This window comes from Marmota marmota, unplaced genomic scaffold (genome assembly GCF_001458135.2).
Source record: "Marmota marmota marmota unplaced genomic scaffold, marMar, whole genome shotgun sequence".
Taxonomy (NCBI): Eukaryota; Metazoa; Chordata; class Mammalia; order Rodentia; family Sciuridae; genus Marmota; species Marmota marmota.
This window is the reverse complement of record NW_025999941.1, coordinates 7905158-7926247: the sequence shown is the minus strand read 5'-3', so window position 1 is coordinate 7926247 and position 21090 is coordinate 7905158. Positions and strand designations below refer to the sequence as shown.

General features: G+C 41.3%; 1 protein-coding gene across 25 annotated transcripts in view; it reads right to left on the bottom strand.

Annotated features, from left to right (window-relative positions):
• Window positions 1-21090, bottom strand: part of Erc2 (ELKS/RAB6-interacting/CAST family member 2) — an 877829-nt gene that overhangs the window by 184236 nt on the left and 672503 nt on the right. Inside the window, exon 19 of one of the 25 annotated variants that reach the window (XM_048801126.1) lies at window positions 5695-5780. The exons of the other annotated variants lie outside the window; for them this stretch is intronic. Coding sequence (XP_048657083.1) covers window positions 5695-5780 — 86 coding nt within the window. The remainder of the gene's footprint in view (window positions 1-5694; window positions 5781-21090) is intronic. 25 annotated transcript variants of the gene reach the window in all.

The window sequence follows — 21090 nt, the reverse complement described above, 5'->3', positions numbered from 1 at the left end:
AAAAAAAAAAAAAAAAAAAAAAAAAGAAAAGAAAAGAAAAAAAGAAAGCCTACTTTTTCCTTCTTCAGTATCCACCAACCTGCTAACTTGATGCTTTTGCCTTTGGTTATCTCATTTAATCCGGTTTCATTCTCTGTTTCCTCATTCTTCCAGGCAAAGGTTTGTGTCTCCAGGGCCTTGACCTCCTAAGGATGCTCCTGCTGCACTGTTGCCTCCCTTCAGATGTGAATGTTCTGCAGCCAGAGTAACATCACATGCTGTGCATTTGGCTCTGCAGAGGCTCCCTGCTGTCCTCAGGAAAAGAGCCCTGTTCCCCAAGTGCTTACAAGTCTCTGGCAGGTGACTGCTATTTCCCTCTCCAGCCCCACCTCTCTCTCTCCTTCCTCCTTCCAGCCTTGGGACAAGTCTGTTCTCTGTTTCCGCTGTGCCCTTCATCCTCTAGCCCTTAAACCTAAGTTAGACTCATTAGTTCTTCAGGTCTTAGTGTCAACATCATGACCTCTACACACACCTTCCCTGAGCCCACCTCGTGAGGGCTTATGTGATCTTCCATTGCTTCCTAGGGAATCCTTTACCACACACCTCCCCGCCCCACCACCACCCTTTGCCTTACAGTGCTTACCTCTGAGAATGGTAAACAATTGCATGTTTGCTTGGATTTCTCTACCACCAGGCTGAAAGTCTCTCAAGGGGAGCACTATGCCTGGATTTCCCTTGTACTTGCCACCTGGGGCAGAGCCTGGTGTAAAAGCAGTAAGGAAATGTGTGTCTCAGCAGTGCATGCAGGTAGGAAAGAAGGAATGCAGAGGGCACCGGTGACTTTGGAACAGAGAGGGAAAACCATACAATGAGAGTCTGTGATGAACCAGTTCAGTATTTAACTCTTGATGTGATAGTTTAACTCTTCCTGTTGTGTATGGTTTTGGTGGCTGTTCTTGGGAGTGGGGAGAGCAGGGTGAAATGTGTAGGGCAAGCCAAACTGGGCTTCTTCAAGAAATATTCTATTCCTCAGTAAACTGGATCCGGCGACTTAGTCTTATACTTGCCCACTTGCTCATCTCATTAGGAATAAGGGGAACTGGTGTGCTCTTGGTGCATTTTCTTACTATCCCCAGCCTTTGGAAGAGCAGGGGACTTTGGAAGGCTTTTGTTAAGTGCCAAAAGTCAACCATGGAAAACAGAAACTTTATCCATTAACTAAAATTCCTGATAGACAACATCTGTGAAAAGATGCCAGAGACTGCATCTCTTTTGACATTTCTGAAGAGTTTATCCAAGGAGCTCTTGAAACTAAATGAAAATCCTTGATTGACTAGTAATTGGCTCAATAGATTAAGGGCAATATGTAGCTATAAAAGTGTGATATTAAAATGGCCTTTAAAATATTTTAGCAAGGTGGCAATAAGAATCTATGCTTTGATAAGTCATCTGGATCAAGTTAACAATAAAATCTTCATGAATATGGTTTAAATAAGAAAAAAAGATGTATAATAAGATTTGCTGCCATGGGATATGAAGATATACTATACAATAGCAATTACACTACTATCAAAGTTTTATTCTCCTTCTTTTCCACCAGGGACATACAAACATTCCAGGACTCCTCTACTTGTCTTGCTTCTGCCTAATCAGAGCAAGGTAAGCAGTTCTCATCTGCAAGTAAAAGATGGAACGCCTGACAGGAAAGAGGAGAGGTATTTTCTGAGCATCCAGTAAGTTCCCATGGCAATGAATCATAATCAGGTAGACTGTGGGTTCCAACGCTCAAGTCATGATTGGAAGACAAAATGAAGCAAGAGGATGAAACACATGAAACACATTAGCATGATAGTCTCCAGTTTCATCCTTTTACTGGCAAATGCCATAAGTTCATGCTTTTTTATGGATGAGTAATATTCCACAGTGTATATATACCACATTTTCTTTATCCACTCATCTATTGAAGGGCACCTAGGTTGGTTCCATAGCTTGTCTATTGTGAACTGAGCTGCTATAAACATTGATGTGGCTGCATCACTGTAAGATGCTGATTTTAAGTCCTTTTGGTATATATTGAAGAATGGGATAACTAGGTCAAATGGTGTTTCATTCCAGATTTTCTGAGAAATTTCCATACTGTTTTCCAGAGTGGTTGTACCAATTTTCCACCTAAAGCCCCTGCTTCTCTCTCTCTGCCTGAGGTCTTCTTTGGCCACAGGTACAGACTTGGAACAGGGTCCATCACAAGTGCTGGGGAGCTCAGGCCCCTGGATTAACTCTTAATCTGTGAGGGAGGGAGGGATGGAGAAATAGCATCCTGGCTCCTGAGTGAAACAAGACTGTGCTGTGCTGCAAACTCCCTGATGATCACGGCAGGAAATCGCCCCTAAGGCTCCCTTCCCTGGCCTTTTCTCCTTCCCTGTCTCATTTCGCCATTTTCTCACTGTGCTTTGTGTAGTCACCTCCCAAATACACTTCCTGCATCGAATCCTTGTCTTGGGAACTTATTTGCAGGAATCCCATCTAAATCCCTTGTTGGGTGATTTTCAAACCTGTACCTAACTTTTGCATAGGACAAACATGCCTGTAACTTTCAGGCTCCTTTCCATAGAAACTCATTGAGATGCCTCATCGTCCAGGATGATAGAACTACCACATTCTCAGGAGAAGTAACATCTTCCTGGCACGAGTTCTGTCTTGACAAACATTTCCTCTGAGACTCAAGACTGAACTACTTTTCCATGAGCCTCAGTTTCTGTGTCTATCAAATGGGCAACTGAGGGAAGAAAGTCTTCAGCTTGGATCAAATACCATATGGGGAGATGCTATTCTATTCTTCTTATTCCTGACTGAACATTTTGGGCAGTTTAATTGTTTTTTTCTTTTCTTTCTTTCTTTTTCTGCTAAGATTAGATTATTCTGTTAAATTGCTTCCTGCTGCCACCTTGGGAACCCAAGGAGTTCCTTCGAGGTTCATGGACAATGATTACAGCTGGAAGCCTCACCTTCCCTATTCCGCCACCAGCCAGTGCAGCTCGAGGGGGCGGGGAATTATTTATATAGAGAGAGTTCTATAAACTCTGTTCTAATATGGAGGTTAGGTTCCTTGACAGTGGGCAGAAAGAAGACTGGCACTATGAGATAGAGCCACCTGTTAACATGGACTGTATCAACCAATGCTTACCCAGCCCCTGATGGGTGCCCACAGAGCTCTGCTGTGCATTTAGTCAGTCACACCAACTCTACAACATAGACTGGGGTGGGGGACTGTACCCAAAATCTTTAATAGCTGCTGTGACAGGTGCAGAAACCTGTGAGAACAAAAAGCTACATGAAACATAGGTCCTGAATATCAGCCTGGTGGAGGCTGTTATCCCCGCTATAGAGGCGAAGAAACTGGGGCTTTGAGGGACTAAGAAACCTGTCTGAACTCAATAACTGGTAGATTTGGGATTCTAACTCTAGCCTCCTATACAGTACTGCACCCTGCTGCTCAGATCCATGAGGACTGGCCCCTCCACAAGAAAAGCAAGATTGATTTGGAAATGGGCACTCTGAGCACTAATTCAACCAGAGCTTAAAAAAGAAGCAGCTCACCTTTGATTTCAAAGTTCTCTGTGAAAAAGTTGAAATTCACATTACAAAATCTCAATGGAGCCCCAGAGGAGTCCATGTTGCTGACCAACCCTAATATAAATTCAAAAGTCATCATCTGCAATGCACACTAACTCTTCATGCTTCAACCAACACTACGGTTTGGGCTCTGGGCTAACACACTAGCAGCTGCAGACAACCCAGGAATTTCTAACATCCTGAGCACCTCTGCAGGTGGTGGAGTCCAGGGGAGGGGGAAGGCCCTAGAAGTTTCCCCCAGAAAGTTACTTAGTTAAGCACAGGTCTGTTTAATTAAGTAGTGGGCAGCACATGCTATACTTAGCTTTTAAACACTTGTAAAGTCCTCTTCATTCATTTATCTTACTTGTCACTGACAAGCTCCTCAAGGACTGTAACAGTATGCAGAGCATGAAGAGCCTGGGTAAACAACACATATTTTATGTGGAGTCTAAACTGTTTCAGCTCAGAGAGTCAATAGAGGGTCTCAGAAAACCCCAGAATCTTCACTAACCCTTGCATGGTTTGTTAGGAGTTCTTTTTAATAAAGCAGACTTGAAATTATAATTCTATTTTTTTAAACCAAAGTGTGTGTGTGGGGGGGGACACAGAAAAAGTAAAACAGGGAAGAAAGGGGAACAGAAAGGAAGTAGAGAATGAAGGAGAACAGAAAGATGGAAGGAAGGAAAGAGGGAGGGAGGAAAAAAGAAGAGCGGGAAAGAAGTGAGAGAGCAAGAAAGGACACATCAAGAGGAAAGGGGAATGGAGAAAATAGAGAAAGGCATAAAAGGAGGGAGGAAAGAAAAAGAGAATGGTACCACATATGCTGGATTCAGACTCTAAACCTGTGCTGGAAAAGGAGGTCAATATCTTCATTCAACACATAATTCAGCAAATATTAACTCATTATTCCTGGCTTGGGAAGAACTGGCATCACCAAATCACCTTCCTAACTAACGAATGGAAAAAGAAAACACCGCAGGGCCTGGCCTAACAGAACTAGCGAGCAGAGGGTACACTGACAGTGTACATCACTCTTCTAGGAGCGCTTGAAGTTGAACAACCCAGGAAGGCACCAAGAGAGCCTTAGACAAGTCAGGGATTCATGCAAAAGTATCTATGGATCCTTGGAGGTCAGATGATTCACAGGAAAGAGATGGACTTTCCAACAGTTTTGTATTTATTTTAAAATGTATTACAATACATCAAAGAGAAGGTTCATGGCTATTATGTCTTGGGACATGGACAAGGAGAAGGCGGTGTCCTCAAAATGACTGACACTTGAGAAGCAACAGAGAATGGATGGCAGACAGTAGAGACCAGACACGCAAAGCAGCCCAAACACATCCTAGGGACCATTACAGGACAGAGGAACATTCTCCTACAGGGGCTTTGGTCTCTGCAGAAGTGGAAGCCAATGCTATCTGGGTTTGCTTCCAGTTCTGAAGCTCAGGTGAAGGGCATGAACCTAAGACCTCTCCTGCACCTCACAAGCTACAAAACAAAACCAATGACAGCAAGAGAAGGAAAGAAGAGATGGTGTGAGCATTGCAAAACACGTGGTGGGGCTGCTGGTCATGCTGAGCACCACTCAAGCCCCAATCCCTGGGAGAGGGCTAAGGAGACAAGGAGGAGAGGTCTGGCAGGGCTGAGGGGGCCTGGCAGCCAAGAGAGGGGCAGGCATTCAGGAGAAACCGCTAGCGCCTGGGACAGGGAACAAATCCTTCTCCCCAGCTGTTCTTCTGCGTGGGTAAGACAACTGGAGAAAATGTAAACACACTCATTAGTCGTTTTCCAATCAGTTGAAAAACAAATGGGGAGAGAGAAATGGCAGCGAGCGTCCCAAATTCCAAATCTCTGAAGCATTCCCTGGGGCATTTATCTTCTCTTTGGTTGCTGGCGCTGGCTTGCTGTGCTGTCCTCCCTCTCTGTTTGGATCGCAGCACCCTGACTGGCTTTATATGGCATACGCTGAACCTACCCTAAGTGGACTGATTTAGCTCTACATGGAAGGAGAGTCTGAGTCACATATTCCACTCAAGACAGGTCTCCACCCCCCCACCCTGCAAGACACCCAGACAGCTCATCATCTGCAGGTCTCACAGGCCCCTCCCAGCTGACATCCCTCCAGCACGCGAAAATGGAAGCTCATCTGTAACCACCACCTCTTCTCTTGCCAGAACTTGTCCCTGAAGAAAGGCAAAGAGGAGCTTCTAAGTTTGGGAATCTCACAGAAATTCAATTGTCAGAAAGGATGGATTTCTAACTTCAGCTAGAAACATCTAATGTGTTGAGTCATGTTGTTCTCCATGTTGCTCCCACCAACACATCAGACTGAATTCACAGAATGGGTACATTTTTAAAGGAATTTCAGTGATCTTTTTAAGACAGGATCAAAAAAGTCTGACTTTTTATGACATTGCCATTGACATAGCACAAGTAAAAAAAAAAAAAAAAAAGCCCAAATCTATTTAAACTTGAATCTAAATAAAAACAGGTATTAAAGTACATATTGGTGTTTCTTCATAGCACTAGGAAAAGGTTACTGGAAAGCTGGACGGATCTCCTTGAAGATTCTTGAGAATTTTAGCAACTTTGTCAACCCCTACAAATGAGGAATTGGCAGAAGAATACAGATTCATAAAATGTTAGTGTTAGGCAACATCTTCAATCAATGACCCCAATTCACTGTTTTACAGAGGGGAGACTGAGGCCACTAGAGGGTGAAGGTTAGTCTTGACAGACCCAGCACTAAGCTCCAGAATCCTCCACTGCGGAAACTAGTCTCTATTCCTGTCTCTGGCCACCTTCCCACTGATTTCAATGTGTGGATGAGTCTACTGTACCCATGACCTGGGTACCACAGATCCCCTCAGGCCACTGGTTTTGTGTGCCAAAGAACAGTGGTATTCACTTCCATTCTTGCAGTCTGAATAGCATCCAACACTTTACCATTTTGGTCTTCAGGGCTATAGATAGTTAAGGAATTTTCCATTTTCTTTGAGATAGAAGCCTTAGTTCTGGAACAGAGCTACTGATTTAGCTTTATAATTTTCTTGTTTATTTATAACATCTGTAAGTTTTTTTATTATAGAAATCATATATGCTAGTTGTAAAAAATTAAACAGTACAGAAGACATTATTAAAAAGAAAACCATGCTGGGGGTGGTGGCACACCTGTAATCCCAGCAGCTCAGGAGGCTATGGCAGTAGAATCACAAATTCAAAGACAGTCTCAGCAACTTAGCCAGAGCAACTTAGCCTGAGCAACTTAGTGAGAACCTGTCTCAAAAATAAAAAATAAAAAGGGCTGGGGATATGGCTCAATGGTGAAGCACCACTAGGTACCAAAGAAAAACAAAAACAAAAACATATTCTGTTTTCCCCTACCCTAATAGCCACTCCTGATATTAAGGTTTTTTTGGTCAATATTTCTAGAAAAATTTTATGCATAATGCAAGCACATACACACATGCACATTCTTCAAAAATAAAAAGTCCAATGTGTCTTCTCAGTCCTCCGTTGATGTGTTAGAAGAGAAGCTCCATGAGGACAGGTATCTTTGTTTATTTTTTCCAAAAATGTATTCTAAGTACCTTAAGCTTTGCCTACCACAGAGTGGGCACAAATGACTATTTGTTGAATAAGTGAGTCAATTATGGATATTTGGGTCATTTCCAGTTTTTTCCTTTTTCAACAATGCTTCAAAGACTGCTTTTGCAAGGGGACAGCTTTGCTTGTCCTCATATGTTTGTTCTCAGCAAGAACAAATGCTTAAACATGTAATAGCTGTTTCTATAATGTGCTAAGAAAAAAGAGATTCAAGAGATATTCCTGGCATAGAACATAAACATTTTAAACTTTGAAAGATATCGCCAAATCCCTTCAAAGCTGTTGACCAATATCCAGTCTGCACTTCTCTCCTTATGCTGTACTTACATGAAATTTCTTCAAACCTTTGAATCTTCAAAAAGCCCAGAGATGAAAAATCGTATCCCATGCATATTTCCCTAATTATAATTTGAAACTGAGCATATTTTCATTCATTTAATGGCCATTATTACTTCATTATTTGTAAGCCTCATTTTAATGTCCTTTGCTCCACATTTCTTTTGGGTCATTTGGGAACTTGTTATTTATTTATTGTGATAATAATTATTTATATTAAGGAAAATAGCTGGACAGGGAGGCAAATGCCTGTAATCCCAGCAATTCAGGAGGCTAAGGCAGGAGGATCACAAGTTCAAGGCCAGCCTCAGCAACTTAGCAAGACCCTCAACAACTTAGTAAGACCCTGGCTAAAAATAAAAATTAGGGAAAAAAAAGGGAAATTAGTGGGGACTCATTTCAGGAAGAGATGAGCAGAAATAAATGTGGGAAGAAGAAATATCAGAGGATATTATTGGGGTGGGTGTGTGCACAGACAGGTGTGATTTGAGAATGCTGGGGAAGCCCGATCATTGGAACACATTGGTATCTGCTATGTTCACTTAAGCGGGAAAGGGGGAGGTCTTTGCTAATTGACATGAAGAGAGGCACACAGAGTCAGCCCCCTTTCTTCTATGCCACAGGATTGGCAGGTAGTGGTTGGTTACTGGTAGACCATTAGCAGGGGTCGGAGTGCTAGCCCTTAATGTGGTGCTTCACTTCTCTGCAAAATACTTTTTGGTTTTATCAAAGTCTAGGTCATCCATAGTAGAGAGTTGGGCATGTAAATGCCAAGCATTATGCATACACTGGAAAAACAGTCGAATTCAACTTACTTTCCTTGATAATAGTCCTGGTGGATGGATCCAGTCCTTGCCTCATACACTCCATCATAGAGATGGAGACTCAACACTTCATGAGACAATGGATTAAATAGCTTAAAGGGGATGCCTCCTGCCACACACTCATACTCTGAGCTTTGTAGCTATAGTCACCTATAGCTACAAAGGTGTTCTTTTGCAGGGGCGGGGGGGTGGTGGTGCATACATCTTCAGATATTTGAATACAGCTATGTCTCATCTCCAGCTGTGCTTAACCTCATCATTCTTAGTCCTCTTGACTAGTCATACCCACTTCTCTTGTCCCTTCTCTGTGCTCCATCATGCATGAGGTCCCTACAAGATGTGATAGCTCCTCTTAGAGAATAATTCCTGAACAGAGTCTGAACCCAAGTCTTCATAGGTGCCCTTACATGTGCTCAACACTATTTTAAAACTTCGATTCTACTGATTTTTAAGCATCTGCTGTGTGATGCTAAATATTCATATTTGCAATCGATTCCACTTCTATCCTGGTTGCTGGGTTCCCTGACAAACATTCATTCATATATACATAAGCACATCAGAATTTTAATTCTAAGTATAGACTCCATTCATTTCTTTACTGGATATTTTCTTTAGATTTATCCTACTTAAATTTGGGTCTCTAGTTCCGTTCTGCTGAGATGTTTCCCAGTTTTTCTTATGTCTGCCACTGTTCCAGCTCCTTTCCCACTGTGAGACATCCAACTTTCAAAAAGTCTGTTCTCAAAGGCTGTATGTAATTAGTTCCATGCATGTACTGGGAAGACACAGCCCAGCCCTTCTAGCAATCTCTCTCTAAAGATGACAGGATTTCCTTAATTAATTTGCATAGGGTAGAGTGTTCAGTCAACTATAAGTACATTCATTCAGTCCTTATGAGTTGGTCATGTCAAATATTAAATACCTATATGATATCTTGGTACCCCGTGACTATGCCTTCCTTTGACCTACCTTTCCATTCACCTTATCAAAAAACAAAGTGAGTTTAACATCACTTAGACAAATAAAATCTTCATAATAAAATCACTTGAAATAAAATCTTAAATTTTATTTAAGATTTAAATTTTAAATGAAATTTTTACTTAAAATTGTTTTAAATAAAATCTTAAAGATATCTTCACGATTACCAATTTTATTCAAAGTTTTATAAATACTTATTTAATAACTTGCTTTGGAATATGGGTGAAAATATTCATATCCTAAAGGCCAATGATCTTTTCATGAGAAAAAAAAGTTGGGCAGGTATACAAAATGAATATGAAAAGATGTCAATATAAAAAGATATCACTGGGACATTAATCACAGCATCAATTAATGAGAAGAGAAATGTCCACAGATCAGGATTTGATTTAACAAATTATTGAATATCCATTATTCCTTACTGAAATACTCATAAGCCTTCTAAAGAATAATGTATATTTATATTTATCAGAAGGAAAGGACATCACACCATACAGGTGAATGGAAAGAAAAGCGGACTATAACATATTCATAAAAAACAATATATAAATGTCTACATATAAACATATTTTTGGGTTTATCAGGCATTTATGAGAAAGGTCCAGAAAGAAAAAACTCATAAAATGTTCATGCTTATTGTTGGGTGCTTAGATTTCAGGAAGTTTATGTTCTTTCCTTTATTTTCTTCTATAGTATTTGAATATTCAATCAATGTAAGGAAATAGAAATGAAACAATAAAAGAGATTTCTCTGTGCCATATATAAAAATGCCGATGTAGAAATTATTAGTAAACTTAGGAAGAAATGCAGTTTAAATCATTTAGTTCTGGAAAAGAGACTCCTAGGACTGAGGAGTTTGACTTCAGGTGACTGAGACTACTGTTGTCTTCTATTTCAGTGAAGTAGACAGTCCAGGATTAAATGGAGCCCCATGACTTACAGCTTTTCCCCTTTCAGCCAGATCTTTTCGAATTCTGATTTCTCTTAGCAACCAGCATTATCCATCTCCCTCTAGTTTAGCAAAAAGTAACAGGGCTCAGTTAACAAACCTGGCCCCTTTCAAACACTGAAGAATGCTTTACTTCACAGCTACAATCAGAGGCTGTGGCTGTGCACAAACAGCTGGATAGAGAGGAAGAGCTCCCAAGTCCCTGTCCGGCTCTGAACCAAGGCACTAGTGCCAAATTCAAATCCTCCCCCAAGCACCCAGGGGATCTCAGCTGGAACAAGTCACTTTCCATCTGAATTTAGCATCATAGGCCAAAGACTGGGAGTATCTCACTGCTGGGTCTTTTCAAGCTGAGAGAGTTAATAGTTTGCTCCAAGTTCAGGAAATATCTTGCGATAATACAGCAATGCAGTAATGTATAGGCTAAAGTCATGCAAAAAACATTCCTCTCATTCCCATTCACTGAACTGGGCAATTATTTAGGAGTTTGGATATTAAGGACCCAGACATAAAAGAGTTGGTTAAAAAAACTAATTATAGCTCAGAAGCAGCATGTGTTTGGGGACACTTCCCCTACAAAACAAACAAAAGAGGAGCATCCTAAAATCAAAATCAAATGATACACTGTTCCCCCTACTGCCACCATTTTGGGAAATAACCCACTAAAAGAATAATGCACCATCACGATCATTCAGAAAGAGGCATGAATTGGAATCTGGTATCAAATTAGATCTTTAGTTCTGGAATTTTAAGGTTAATAACCCAAGGATCTCGACTCTTAAGCTTTATAAGACACTTTACTTGAAATTAGTTACATAGAAAAGACTTCAAATTTCCGGGTCTCATAAGTTGGATAATTAAAGGAGGCTGTTATTTTATTCTTGGATTTGATGGTGGGGGGTGGGGTGCATTAATGAAAGACCCAAACCATAACCAACTTAACTTCTGTTAAGTATGCAGAAAACAAGAACATGCTCCAGGAGGTACCCAAGATTTATCAAACACAAGGCAAGCACTCATGAACAGAAATGACCCAGCCATCTAGCCTCGGGAGACATTTTAACATTAATTGAAAATTCTGGTTCCAAGCTTGCTTCGTGTTGACAGTTTTCAAATCACACTTGCTTAGGAAAACATAGTGACTCCCTATTGTCTTGAGTATCAGATACAAATGGTTTAGTCACTGGGCAAGGCCAACCTCTCTCCCCCTTTCCCCCTGAACAATCCACCTCCTCCCAACTTCCTTCAAGAAACCCTCCCAAAGATGGTCTGTTTCTAATCTGAACACACACAGATTCATCTCTACTCTGGGGCTTCCCCGGGCCAGGAATGACACCTCCCTAGAAAACCAGACTCTCTACCCTCTACCACAATTGAGCTAAAAATGGACTCTTGTTAAGAAAATGTCCATAACTAGAAGTGTCCTGGGGAGTAAAGAAAACCAAAAGCGGGGTCAGGAGGCTTGGACCAAATGGTCAAAGTTAAGTCATTTAACAGCTGTGTAACTACCAGCAAGTTATCCCACCTCTCTGATTCTGTGCAAATGATTCTTTGCAAAGGGCATCAGCAGGCTGCCAGACAGGAGGGCACTCTAGGTACTTGTGCTCAGTTTGTCGCTTCTGTTCCCCTTTTGTAGCCTTAGAACATCTGGAACAAGGCTCAGACTCTCTGTTCACTAAATTCTGTTGACCAATTGTCTCCTTTTATGCATCATAACCGTACCCTAAACTGACAGGCTTACTCCACCCACACCACCACACCCTAGTATACCTCTTCTGGTCACAATTACAGCAAACAGCCACCCCAAATCTTGCCATTTATTTTGGCAGTACCTAAATCTGCAAGACTATATGTATAGAGACCAAGTATTTGGAGGACAGGAGTCTCCCTTTTGGGGGTTGCTGACCTGTTTCATTAGATCAATGCCTCCCAAATGCTGCTCTGTCAACCAAATCCATTGGCTTTTTGGTGTCCCTCCTCTGAGATTCTGAATGAGTAGATCTGCAGAGTGGTCCTGGAGCTGGTACTTAGTGAAGAAGGGGAAAACAACCTACAGAGCGACTTTAGATTTTTAGGAACTGCTGCTGCAGGCAATGGAACTATTTTAAATACTAAGACTCATATACCTTGTTTTTGAGGATTTTGCCTTGAAATAGTCAGATATTGAAAGTTAATTGTGCCATTTTTATAATTATTTCTTTTATTTCCTACTCTTATGTGGCTGTCCTTTATCTAATGGTGTGGGAATGATATGAAGCATTTTAGAATTTCCAGCCTGGGAGTCACTGTGTGCTTAAAAAAGGCCCAACATTTCCATCTCTTCTCAGTATGCCTCTGCAGAGGAATAATGAGGAAAAGGTTCTTCCTTCCTCCCCTACCAGTTTTTTACCCTTCTTCCTCAGGTTTGCCTCTATGAGGTCCAGGGAAGTTTTCATGCCTATACAAACACTGTGGTGAGCCAGGCACAGTGGCCTGTAATCCCAGTGACTGGGGAGGCTGAGGCAGGAGGATTACAAGTTTGAGGGCAGCCTCAGCAACTTAGGGAGTCCCTGATTCAAAATTTAAAAAAATAAAAAGGACTGGAGATATAGCTCAGTGGCAAAGTGTCCCTGGGTTCAATCCTCAGGACCCCAAACAAACAAACAAACCCCCCCACACACCCCCAAAATCCCTGTACTTTTTGTCAGTTCTTTTCTCTTATCCCCTCTTTCCCTCCCCTCCCCTCCCCTCCTCTTCTCTTCTCTTCTCTTTTTCTCTTTCTTTTTTTTTCCTTTTTTTAATTTGAATTTCGCCAGTGTAAAGATCTGAAAAATATCCTAACATTCTGGCAAATAGTCAGGAAAATCTTGTGTGCAACTGAGAATGAGGCTTCTGATCTCCCAGAACTTTGCTTCCTCTGAGTTTGAGAATAAAATATAATAGTTAACAAACCATAGAAGTTAGATCCAAGATTTTACTTCAGATGGCTCAAGGTAAGGGGCATAATCTACAAATCAATCAACGGATTGCACAGAGAATGGGGGAAAGATGCTGTGCTGTTTCCTTGATCCCTATCTGGATTCCAGAGTTCCAAGGAACATTCCAAAAGTAATTTGGCTTTGTGCACAGTGCATGGGGACCAACATTTTTCAACAGGATTTCATATGGAAACGTGGGGATAATTTTGGGTCCTGCTCTCAGCAGAAGCTGAAGATTAGGTGTGGCTAAGAGGACAAAAATCAGACTTTCCAATGTGACCCCTCTTCTGACAAAGCACACAGGAGATGAAAAGTCACCTGCCCTCTCCCCATGAAAAATTTATGATGGATTTGCCCAAGAGGATTCCTGCTCATAAAAGACTGCAAAACAGATCTGTTAAAAGAAACCTGTAATTATGAACAGAAAGAGAATCCCACTTAGATAATTTTGTACCCATAATGCCAATTGATTCAATACCCTTCAAGTCCAGTCAGAAACTTCAAATTTAACAGATCTGAGTCCACTAAAGGTGGTTATTGAGCATGCATCACTACCGCTAAGCTATGTGAGATGCTGATAAAAGAAAATGAACAGGATGAGTTTCCAATGCAAGTAACTTAAAATACTCAACAATGGTTTTTGACCTAAAAATGCATGGTGGCAAAACAGGAAGACCTACCTTTAAGTGTGTTTTCTGGATCCAACACCAGAAATGGAAATACGATGACAGGATGTGCCTGAGGTCATGCATATGTGGGTGACCTGCTGCAGGAACCGAGAATACCTGACTTGTAGCCAACATCTAGCTCCTTCCACTTTGGAGGAAGTATGGACTAAGGTCAGAAGGATGCTCTGTCTGTACTTCATAGGATTTCTCCATGCTCAGTGGGGTTATTATTAAACTGAAACATCACACATCACTCTAAAATTTTCCTCTGAGAGACATCTCAGTTTTCTGCTTCCTCCATTCTCTTGGTCTTGGTCAGAACATTACTGTTTGTTGAACAGCATTTTTATAAGTGGAGAGATTTCTCAAAAATCGAATATTCTGTTTTGTCTCAAAAAAATATGTTCTCAGCTAAAGGCTTGATACTTTCTTCCTGTGGGGGTGAACCACAGTTGGCCACGATTCACCAAAGTTTCCACCGGCTAACAATAAAAAATTATGTCCCATTCTGAAGAAACAGAAGAAAAATTATAGTGAAGTTGTGTATTTCCTTTCCTGTCCCCAAAGACAATCTGAAGAACTGATTCAATATGCCAAATTAAGCCATGAGAATTTATCCATATCTAATAAGGATTAGTAAATGATATAACACTGAACATGACTTCAACATAATTTATATTCCAATTTCTCAGGCACTGGGTTTAGTGTGGTCTCATTCTAGCCCTGACATGGGAGATATGTAGAGCACTCATGCTGTGTCCTCTGAGAATCCTTATCACGTGTAGGACAAGCAGGAACACATGACAGAGGGAAGTTTCTTTACACAACAACAGGACCCGTAGAACCAGAACCTGGTAACTGATTTTAAAGAACTAACCACCAGAGAAAGATGCAGGAATTTGTCCCCTCAAGCCCAAGTAAATTGTTCTGGAAACAGAAACCCTAGTGATGGAACCAACATTGCCTCTGGTGAAAGCTAGGTGTCCACCTGTACCTTGGAAAACATTGGAAACAATCCTGAATTACATATTTGCAGTGAGTAAGATTAAGACTCCTAAACTTTTGGGCTAGCCAGCTCTGGTTGAGTCTGCTCATTCCATTTCTCATCCATACTTGCCAAAAGCACAAAGAGGCAACTGGGACGTTTGCTCATAGTATCTGCTATTAAGATAAATCAGCAACACTTAAGTGTCTTTGGTTCATAAAAATTAATCCCCTGGAGATGGTTCTTCCCTCTCCAAAATATCAGCTTTTTGTTCCCTTGCCTCACTAAGGATTTCATCACTAAAAAGCTCAGGAGCACACAGGCTTGGAAGCCAAATCTCATCTCAAGAAGCCTCAGAAAACACTGGCCCCAGCAGACCTCCATCCCCAGGAGCCTGGAGATGCAAGACCAGGGCTGGGAGGTGTGAACGCCCCTTTCCTGGAAGGAATATGTCTGAGCTCGCACTGAACTGGGTTCTTTCAAATCAGTGTTATCTCAATTCGCATTATTTCTTTTTTCCTCAAGAATAAATTAGGATCTGGTTCCCAGAAAATGGGGATCTCCCTATGAGCACCCCACTCAGGCTCATTATTCCTTGGTCAGGAAACAAAATGAGTGGATGAGGGTTCATGTTGAGGGATTATCACCAGAGATGGTTGAGGGCCATCATTCTTCAAAGTACAGTGCAACCCTATGGGGAAGAATAAGACAGCCCCACTTTTGCACCTGAGAGACCAACATCCTGTACATGTGTATAACCCTCGGGGGTTTCAAGACCTTGTTCCAGAGAAGATGCTTTCTCCATTTGCAAAGTGAGCATCATGATGGTAGTACCTCTTCAGGGTTTTGTGAGGACTGAAATAAATGAACAAAAGCATACAACTGTGCCTGTCATATCATTCCTTCAATATTATAGTGAATCATGTTTATGTTCTAATGAATGATGCATCTTCCCTATTCCACTGGCTATTGCCTGTGCAGCTTCAAAGTCTTTGTCATGAATTGGGTACTCAGCGAGCTGTGTGTGCCTATGTGTGCCTGGATTAGGCTCAGACTACCAAAACACCTCTGGGCTTAGCAGGCTGTTAGTTTTCTCTCTTTATTTTACAGATGGGGCTGCTGAGCCTGTGAGAGAGAAGCAGAATGAGCTGTCCAAGGTTTCTCAGGGTGTTATGGCCAGAGCTGGGCTAGAAGTCTGATTCTTAGGCCCACTCTCAGATCCTAAACCTTCTCTTGACTACCAGGACTTCTGGGGCAAGGTGGGCTGCCTTGTTTTGTTTGAACATTTTGACAGAGGGTTTTCAAAATGGCTTTTGCAACAGATATCTTAGAGTGCACTGTGCCTCCAGACCCAACAAGAGGGACAACAGAAGCGCTGCTTGGCTTTGGGAACCACATCCCTTCCTCCTTCTCTAGTATCCAATGGCTTTGGAACACCCCAGGTAGCCCAGAGCAGCAGAGATCCTGGTGGGTTTCTGAGCTGTGCCTGTAATTCTAGGGGTACAGGCTCATGAAAAAGAGGAAATAAAACCAGCTACAAGATGATCAGTTAATAGGAGGTTTCTAGGGCATAAGAACAACCCTATATTTTTGGCTGAGTTGCCATTCTTGTGGATTTTCTTTGTTTCTGGGATGATAGTTTCTCTGTCTGGTCTGAACTTATAACCTCTTTGCACAGTTCTCTTCCCAGAATTTGTCAAAGATCATCTGGATAAAGATTTTCTGGCTGTGTCCAATGGGCATTTCCCAATGGCAGCCATATCAGGGCAAAGATAAGACCATGGGGGTGGTGGTGGTAGTGTGCATATATTTTTTAAAAAATAATCTCATCTAAATACTGGTGTTGTAGGGTTCTGGCTCCCCCACCTTGTCAACTTAGCAACTGCACTTGGGGAGTCGCCCTGAGAAGAAAAAGTTCCAACCCTTCAGGCTGAGATGTGTCCCCACTAGCACTCCTTCCCTGTAGGATAATGCTCCCACATGACTCACCCCCTCACCTCCTGAAAGTCTTTGCTCTTCTTAGGAAGGCATTCATGAACCACCTTGTTCAAATGGACCCCCAAATCCCTCCCAGAACATCATCTTTTTTTTCCCATTGCCTTTATTGTCATTTAACATGTCATATATTTGATATCTTAATTTTATTTCTTTGTCCCCTCTACTAGAATGTAAGTTTCTTCAAGGCAGGGATTTTTGTGTTTTGTTCACTGTAGTACCCCCCATCCCATGTCTAGAACAGCATCTGGAACATAGTATATGCTCAATAAATACTTATTGACTAGATGGTCTACTTGTCTACATGCCTATCCACTCAAGGACTTTAAAAGTCTCCCTTTGCCTCTTTCTTTTTTCAGCTTACTGACCACTTGCATTACCTATAGCAGTATTCTGTCCCAATCTGTAAGTAGAATGTTTTTAGAGGGTAGCCTGACAAAGGTAACACAAGCAGTTGACATTCATTTAAAATTGGCAGATATAAAATACCTTTGTAGGAGAGCGCTATTTCCTGATTCTCTAAAATCCTTAAAAACAGCCATAACTCCAATGATTCAACTTTTAGACATTAAGAAAAATAACAGAAAAAAGACATTTTAAAATGTTCATCACAGTGTAATTATAAAAGTGAAAAACTAGAAAATCCCAAGAATGGGGGCATGATAAAATTAATTACAGCATAATAACAATCATAAACCAAGAAATGTGTTTGTTTTTGAAGACTTTGAAGGACATGAGAAAATGCATGCAAATATTAACTGTTAAGAAGGCTAAAAAATCTTCATTGTGTACTATGTCATGTATTTGTTCAAATAATGCCTGCAGACAATGGAATGTAGGACACTATAAATCATAATGACAGTTAATTCTGAGTGGTGGGATTATGCGTGATTTTAGTTTTTATTGACATTTTCCTAAGTTTCTATAATGAGCATGTATTTCTTTTATGATAAAATATTCATTAATGTGCTTTCTATTATGGAAAAGTTCATTTTCATAACAAGGATGGTTACAAAATCACATCACCATTTGTTTTTAGTACAGTACGTTATGGTGCAGTAAATTAAAAAAAATAACAAACATGAGAGATTCTGGAAATTTTAATACTGACTTTAGCGTGTTGTAGAGAATGTATAAAAAGAAAGTGGCATGTACTCAAAACGAATGTTGAGTCCAGTAGGAGCAAAGACAGATTGCTGGACATTTTCCGTCTGTGTCTAACTGACTGTGATCAGGAGAGAGGAGGTGTAAAGTCCTTTCCCTCTGAAATTATTATTTGCAAAAGCCAGGAAAGGAAAACTTGGTTTACACAACATTGCTGATCAATGAAAAAATCTGCACAACTTGAATACAGTTATTCAAGGGGTGGATGAAGTCGAGTGAAAAGGGGCTTTTCTTTCCTTCTGAAGTTCAGCATCAGGAGGACACAAGGGCAGGAAGTCAGGTCTTTTTTCAACTCATTTGAAATGATAAGGTGAAGACAGCCTGAAAAGACTTTTAATTATATGATGAGAGGAAGGGAGGGAGGGAGGGAGAGCGGGATAGAGAGAGAGAGAGAAAGGGACCAGGAGAAACCTGTTTTTATACATTAGATGATAGAAAAGAAAATGGAAAATGAGAGAAAAAAAAAAAACACTTTCAAGCAAATATCTTGAGAATGAAACTCTCAAGCCACAGACAACAAATGGCCACTTTTCTTAGAAGAGGTTGACACTTTGATAGAGTCTCAGTCCCTTCTCTCCAGTGGCAGTGATACCGCAAGAAATAAGGGGCCTCCCCAGCCTGCATGCTGTGGCCTCAGGACAGGGCAGGAGTCCACTAGGGCCTAGACCAGGTGGGTGCTCAGGGTCACAGAATAAAGCCTTCTTTTTTTTGTCATCATTTGCTGGGGACAGCTCTGAAGAGCTTTGATGTGAGATCTCCTTGGGCTCTGGTTCCACTCCTCACTGGCTGTGGCCTTGATGGGACCTAAGATTCCTCATCTCTGAAACAGGATTATTAACACCTAGTTTTCAGGATTGTTGTCAGAGTTAAATGAGATAATGTATTTTAAAGCCCTTGCTCAATACTAGGTATACAATAAGAGCTAAAATAATTGTTAGTTCATCTGTCTAAAATGTGAGTAGAAAAACTGCTCAGAAGAGCAAGAGCTCTCTACACAGTGCACCCACACGGAAGCCTTCTTGAAGTAATGTCACTCCAAGATCCCCCCAAGTCCACATAGTGCAAAAGGTAGATTTCTCCTTCCCAAAGCACAGGGGCTTCCTGGTGGCCAACATCTCAAGAACTTTCCCCAAAGTATGAAAATACACTCTCTTCTTTGGTGATGGATGAGAGTGTTCTTGGCTGTGGTAAGGAACAGGTTAAAGTCAAGGGGATTTCAAACATGTCTAATCCAATAAGAGGCTTGGTAAAACATGCGTTATCACTTAAAGAATAAATGTTTAAAAATAGAGCACAGATGTGAAATTTGAATAAAAAAAAAAGAGAGAGTCAGCACGTGAGAGATCTTCTTGGCATTGGCATGCTATTCTCTGTTTTGGTCACCTTGGGCTAAGCCTATTATTCTGATGTGCTCTGCCAACTGCTGGATGCTGTTGGGGTACTTAAAATTACTGAAGCAAAGTTGGTGATTTGCTTTGAAAAATCCAGACCCATCTCCTCTATTATTTATTTCCAAAAGCAGGGGAACACAATGGTAAAGTTTGTCTTTTTAAGTTTTTTTCTACCTAAAAAAGTTATACTTTAAAAAGCTACACTTTAAAATCAAAGAGTGAGGGTTTTGTGGGGTGTTCCCCCCTATAACTAGACATGCTTATTCTAAGATCCTTGACAACTTGCGGTTGGAGAGGCATTTGTCACAAAAGACAGGTGATCAATTTGCCAATCATAAATTCATAGGAATTTCTATTTCTTCAAGACATGTTCTTTGACTCCTGGGGCAAAGAAAAGAATTTTTTGAACTTTGGAAATACTACATCAAAAAAAAAAATATGGCAATTTGTCCTGTTGTCCTTTTCATGAACTAATATCTATCTCACTGTTGGTATAGACCATAAGACCCTGAGGCTCGAGGACAAAGTCAACATCTCCTACAGCTAAAGAGTATCCATCATACCAGGTGTTCCATGCATGTTGAGGGAAAGGAGCTAAAGTAGTATTTAAAACATGGCTTCCAACAAAGCAAGACCTTTAAATGAAACCCAGAAAGTGGTCCATCAGAGTCAGCTTGATGCTCTGGGAAGAGAGGAATTTGAGAAACATATGGAATCACAGAGAAAATACTTTGCCCTCCAAGATCTTTGTGCAACTGGCAAACAAATGGACTCCCTGAGTATTGGGGTTGAGGCAACAGAGGACCCGGGGCAGGAATGTTTCCAGGCTAAAAGAGCAGGCCAGCATCCCGTCCAATTACTTGGACATTAAGAGGAAACTGTTTTCAGTAACATCACGGAGCTCAGATTTTACCTCCATCAGAACAACCTGCCCTCAGACTGCTGAGAAAGGATCTAAGCATTTCTTTTTAAAAAGGGGGTTCTCCAGAGCACACTGCAAAGACACTTTGCAGTGCAGTCAAAGATAAATAGAGATGTGGTTAGACTCTACCAGGGGCACAGGAACAGCTTAACCCATAGTGAGTCTGCTGTAAAGACCAATGCATTTGCATCTCAGCAATTTGATCTGAAGCAAGTCTGTGATGCATTACAATGCTGGGATCAAATCGAGCTTTTCTGGAATGCATCCAAACACAACACAGGGCTATGGGAACCCTACTGCATGGGGCTCCTCCACTGCTGGTTAACTGTGCTCACCTCCTGAACCACAAAGGGTAATTAAGAGTTATCAGCATACAATGCAAGGGAAGTGTGAGTGGGAAGTGCAGCCATCTGGCCTCACAGAGAGGGACAAGAACTGCATGGCTAACTACCACACTCAGTGCTTCTTGTGTTCCCAAAAGGATGGGATATCTGATTTTGACTAGGATCCCATCCTTACAAGTGTCTCTTCTGAGCACATTCCAGGACAGCCTCTGCTTTCTCCCATCCTTAGCCACATCTGTTTGGCTAGTCCTTTAAGACAGTTAGGACTTCGACAACAGAGGCCAAGGAGGCTCTACCCAAGCAGATTATGCCATGTTAACCTGGCACAGTCATCACGATGTTTGCCTAGAGATAGGACTCCCTCCCCCCCCCCC